This window comes from Arachis hypogaea, chromosome 18, assembly GCF_003086295.3.
Source record: "Arachis hypogaea cultivar Tifrunner chromosome 18, arahy.Tifrunner.gnm2.J5K5, whole genome shotgun sequence".
In the NCBI taxonomy this organism is placed as follows: domain Eukaryota; kingdom Viridiplantae; phylum Streptophyta; class Magnoliopsida; order Fabales; family Fabaceae; genus Arachis; species Arachis hypogaea.
This window is the reverse complement of record NC_092053.1, coordinates 49,642,437-49,648,296: the sequence shown is the minus strand read 5'-3', so window position 1 is coordinate 49,648,296 and position 5,860 is coordinate 49,642,437. Positions and strand designations below refer to the sequence as shown.

The 5,860-nt window shown below is 33.4% G+C and overlaps 1 protein-coding gene across 2 annotated transcripts; it reads right to left on the bottom strand.

The window, feature by feature from the left end:
- LOC112772948 (uncharacterized) lies at window positions 1-3,974 on the bottom strand. Of its 2 annotated transcripts, XM_025817971.3 has the most exons (9): window positions 3,146-3,974; window positions 2,964-3,017; window positions 2,211-2,294; window positions 1,288-1,413; window positions 1,109-1,176; window positions 903-972; window positions 748-813; window positions 585-662; window positions 1-327 (listed from the first exon to the last, which is right to left on the bottom strand). In XM_025817971.3, exons 1-9 carry the CDS (start codon window positions 3,491-3,493, stop codon window positions 286-288), a joined length of 936 nt encoding a protein of 311 aa, XP_025673756.1. In that variant the 5' UTR covers window positions 3,494-3,974; the 3' UTR covers window positions 1-285. The 2 variants fall into 2 exon arrangements, with proteins under 2 accessions (XP_025673756.1, XP_072081760.1); XM_072225659.1 differs by lacking the exon at window positions 1,288-1,413 and having other exon boundaries at window positions 3,146-3,972.
- Between the last annotated feature and the right edge of the window lie 1,886 nt (window positions 3,975-5,860).

The window sequence follows — 5,860 nt, the reverse complement described above, 5'->3', positions numbered from 1 at the left end:
TAGTAACTAACTGAATTCCATGCTATTAAGAAGTTAGTGTAAAAAGCTACAACATTTTGGGGGTAAAAGCAATGAAGAAATTACATGCATTCATATCTCTCCATTCGCTATGGAGCCAAAATGGTTCTTCAGATCCTTCACAAATGAGCCTTAGCAGAATAGACCTTGCCACATCTCCATTTCTATGAAAATCAATTGATTTTTGTTTGAATCAAGTATTTGCTTTCCGCCGAAGCATCAACCCAAAATTGCACAGAATATATCAATAAATCGATGAAAACTGGGTCATCTTTTTCTGCATATTGTCATCCCATCTCCAATAGATACCTTAAATCTCAAAAAGAGTTAATGGACTATAAATCAAATTCAAAGAAGGTGGCTACTTCCATGAAGACGTCTTCATATAAAGATGGTATTGTGAACCGTTAGATAGTTTGACATGTTTGATTGAATAGTTTTATTGAACCATCTAATGGTTTATAATACCATCTTCACACGAAGATGTCTTCATGGAAGTAACCACTTTTAATGAATCACTATGAAAGTGCATCAGTGATGGAAGAAAATAATTGCTATGAACCTACCATACTGATGCTTACACGCTTGTCTTCCATTAACTTTCGATTGAAATTTCTAATGCTGATAGTTTTTGGGTCATTTACCTGCGGACATAACATCAGAAGTGTAGTTTATTCAATTCGGAAGAATAAACAAATGAATAAATAAACTGAAGAATCAATTGTTTACCAGTGGATCAGCAACTTTCCCATGCCAAAGAACATTATCAATTACTATAAGACCTCCAACCCTCACCTGCAAAAGCAAAATTAAACAGTGCAGTTTAAGAATAATCTTGTAAAAATCATTGGACATAATAGGCTCAGAACGTTATCTGTTCTTACCAGTTGCAGTAGCAGTTCAAAATATTTCTCAGTCATCCTTTTCTCAGCATCAATAAATGCAAAATCATAACTGCGAGAAAAGGAAAATAGCTCTTAAATTCAACTTAGCTGGTTCTCTCACAATGCACACATCATATAGCAGAATCCTTAGACAACAATAGAATTTTAAAGAGAATAAAAATCCACATGATATCAAATTCACTTACCTGCCTGATTCACCGTTCAATATTAAAGATTCTAGGGAATCCACTGCAAGTCCAAGTCTTACATCCACCTAGAATCCATTATGATAAAACTCAACAAACAGAGGCAGTTACAATGTAGAAAGATACCTCAAATTAAAGATAAATGGCATCAACTAGAAACTTTCAAGTGTTGCATAGACCTTATGTGAAACACCAGCTAGGTGATAGTACTTCTTGGCAATATCAAGAGATTTGGCATCTCTTTCACATGCAACCAAACGACCTGATTCTTGCAAGATTAATGCTATGGCCAGTGATGAGTAGCCCTGTGTCAAATTGACAATATAATGCCACGATTCATGGAAGAGTACCAGCTTAAAAGCATCATTGCATTGCAATGAAACACACGTATTCAATTTACACAAAATAAAGTAGGTTAAAGATTTAAGACTTCAACGAAATTCTTAATTTCATATTATCCCATCTCTTCCTTGATATATCTCAAAATCTTGTTATGCAAGGAGAAAAAAATTGGGGACAACTCTTGTTCACTAAGCAATCTAACTAGGAATGTGTGACCTAAAGGAGGATACTTAGCCCTACATATCAAAAGTTTGAATACTTCTCAGGACTGTATGACTGAACTATATGTAATGTTGATTCAACATTTTTAGGCATTTGACTCATGCTGCGCCTGTGCCATAGAGGTTACATCATGAGTCATGAATGCTAAAATGACCAGTCACCACTCGTGATAACCACAGAAGGTTGCTAAACATAATGACTGCTCATTTAAATGTGTAAAAGTGTCCTCAGTTTAATATCTATTATCTGTTTTTTGTAGGTCACAAAGGATCTCCTTTGTACGAAAATTCACCCAAGTATATGCAATTCATTTAATTGTTTTTTATAAAAAAAAAATTCTCAATCTTAATATGTCATCAACTACTGCATCTGTTTAATTCATCTGCATGAAGATAACCCAAAACCCGAAACAAGTGCAACATTCAAAAAAAAAAAGACACACCATTAGAAAACCAGTTCAACCAAGTGTAGTAAGAAATACAATGGAATCATGCAATATGAACATGAATAAACCTAGTTTAGACTGTCTAGGACATACAGTATAAACACCGACTTCAATGCACCGTTCGGCTCCAAGAGTCTGCACAAGCATTGCAAGTAATTGTGCCTGATCAGGAGATACCTATTAAGAAGAAGAAGAAACAAATTGTCAAATTTCATTTCATGGCAGATAAGTGAAACTACTATGCATTCCACCCACCACAGTTTCTTTGTTTCCTCAATAAAATTTCATAATTCCAAACTTGACCCTTGAGAAGAGCATACTGGTACTAATAAGTTAACTAACAACCAAAGATCAGCATCTGCCCACACAGAAGAAGCTCCATGATTTTTTATATTACCAATATGAAAATCTATCATGTTCATTGAAAAGGATATGAAAATAGCTAACCAGTAAAAAAACGTAATTTCATCTCATCAATTACAAATTGATAACCTTGCAGTAGTCAAGTAAAAATAATGCTTTGTTTGCACCCTCATTATTACAAGCACATCAACATGTTAAGGACTAAGCCCAATAATTCAATTCAAAATAACTAGTTCCCTAATGGAGGAGCTTTGCAGGGCAATCAGTTAGAAGAAATTTCGATTACTAGTTATCTATCGTAGAGAAAATCAATAATAAATAGTATTGTTATGCTACCCCACTAAATACTACTGACATAAAACCAAAAGTACAATCCTCGCTTGCATGGGGCATACACAATGTATAAGCAAGACATTGATATTAGCAATTCTATTAATTAACTGTGCAAGTCTATTTCCATAAAAATGAATTGATTGGAATGACCTGCATCTGACTTCCACGCATAGAGGCTGTCTCCTCGCGCAGTTGCCTTAAAATCTGAAACACAACCTCTTTACAATAAGCACAAAGGGGAACTCAACAACTGATATCACACATGCGCGCGTCAAGTGTATATCTTTCTCAGTGTTAAACAATCAATGCGGGCAAATGGTTGTGTTCCTCACCTCAGGTTCTCTAACATTTTTTAGCACATAGTCATACAAGCGCGGAGTGAGACTAACAACCTGCTTGTTGCCATAACTTCCGTCACCGGCAATTACAAAGTCACTGGTGGTGGAGCAGCTTCTAACAAGCCTTTTCCCTTGGTAGTTGCATCTACTACTACTACTAATACTAACTCCAATACAACTGCCACTGCAGCTCCACCTTTTCGGGGTGCAATGGATTGCTCTATTGGTGACAGAACAAGATGCAGAAAAGGAATGAGATCTTGCTAATGCTCCAGCAAGCCTCAGTTTACAAGATACAGCCTCATGTGGCAACATTGATACGTGATGAAGCATCAAACTCATGCTCCTATTTGCTATAAGATACAACCTAGTGGAATGGTATAGTAGCAACCTATTTTCCTAAAGAGCTCTTTTTCCCTGTGGGGCAATTCTACAAACAGGTGGTTGGCACTAAAATTAGACTAGCAGAGGTTACTAATTTATCATGTAACTATAGCTGAAGGTTAAGCTTGACCTGGATCTTATATGGAAGCGGTTCATACTTTAGCGGAACATCAGTGTTCTCATATTCTCAACCAATCAGATTTATAATAAACAATAAATGTGATTTGGAGTTAAGAAATTATATTGTACATATCAAGGTTGGGAGGAACACAGATGACTTGTAAGTTGCAACTTGGTTCAGCCTCTATTCAACTTTGGGATTTGTGGAGTGTCTTGTTTGTGCAGCTAACAAGCTTTGAGGTAGGGTGTTCCTGGATCAGATCTTATATGCATATGCGCAGTCCGAATCTGATCTATAGGGCTATCGAATTTGATCTGCATATCAACACTATTAGATTGTGGATTTTATGTAGTTATTCGTATATCTAATTTGCATATTCGTAGATCTGTAGAAATAAATAAATAAATAAATGGGCAATTTACATAAATAAATTGTTTGTCCTCTAAATTTACGCAATTGCATTCTTTTAAACATAAAGACGTAAATACATTGTTTCATATATCTATAGAAACCGTTACTGACAGTAGTAGTTTACCAAAACACATAATCCGCTATAGCCAGCTGCGGATTACATGCAAATGGGAGAATACAGAAATCGCTAGAGGTTGTAGCAGTTTCTGTTTATTGATGCTTGACCATAAGCCGCTACTACGAGTAGCGGTTTATGGTTTATGTGTGTGGGGAAGTGTGCATAAACCGCTGGAGGTAATAACGGTTTACGTTAAACAAGATATTTGCTGTTTTTTGTAGCATTTCGGTGTCAATTTATATGTTATGATTTTTTCATATCTTGTCTTTATATACATGGACATGTCGAGTACTCTTGGCAAGATCGAATTTTGATAATAATCTTATATGGTATTTTATTTGTATTTCTTGCTTGTGAACTAGAGTTTTGGCTTTATTTTATTTTGTCAGGAAGAATGCTGGCTTTGATTTAGTTTAGTGTGTACCGGAATGTGATTTTAGAAAATCTCTTATATGTTTAGATGTTATTTTATTAGCTCAACTTATTTTATTTTGTTGAGTTTTTTTAATTTTATTCTATATTTGTGATTGAATAACTTAACTAAAGATTAAAAAAAAATTTTGCTCACGTTAGTGAAAATAAAAATTTTTTTACTTTACTTACAATTTTTACTTCCTAACGTTCAATTTCTATTTTATTCTTTTATATATATAAAAGAAACTGTGTAGTAATTTTGGCAAAAATGTCTATAAATTTTTTTTAATCTTTAGTTAAGTTATTCAATCACAAACACGGAATAAAATTAAAAAAACTCAACAAAACAAAATAAGTTGAGCTAATAAAATAACATCTAAATATATAAGAGATTTTCTAAAATCACATTCCGGTACACACTAAATCAAAGCCATGCATTCTCCCTGACCAAACAAAATAAAGTCAAAACTCTAGTTCACAAGCAAAAAATACAAATAAAACACCATATAAGATTATCAAAATTCGATCATGCTAAGACTACTCCACATGCCCATGTATATGAAAACAAGGTATGAAAAATCATAACATATAAGTTGACACCGAAATAGTAATATCTTGTTCAACCTAAACGCTACTACCTCCAGCAGTTTATGCACACTTCCCCCACACACATAAATCGCTACTGCCAGTAGCGATTTATGGCCAAGCATCAATAAACAGAAACCGCGACAGCCTCTACCGGTTTCTGTGTTCCCCCATTTGCATGTAATCCGCGGCTGGCTATAGCGGATTATGTGTTTCCGTAAACCGCTACTGCTAGTAGCGATTTCTATAGATATATGAAACAATGTATTTCCGCTTCATGTTTAAAAGAATGCAATTGCATAAATTTGAAGGGCAAACAATTTATTTATGTAAATTGTCCTAAATAAATATTTTTTTTATGTTTTATTTCAACTAATAATTATCATGTATCTTGTATTATTTTATTTTAATTATTTAAGAAAAATATGTTAAATAACATTTTAAGAGTAAAAATATTTAAAAATATGTTAAGTAATATTTTAATTATTTGTGAAAATATTTTCTGTTTTCATTTTCTATTTTCATTTTCAATTCTTCGCATTTTAGAAAACGTGATTGATTTGTAAAAAAAAGATTTATTTCTAAGTATGAAATAATAAAAATATGTTTGATTGGTTTATTTTCAAAATGTATTTTTAATAGTTTAAAATCACAAAATTATATTTTTATTAAAGGT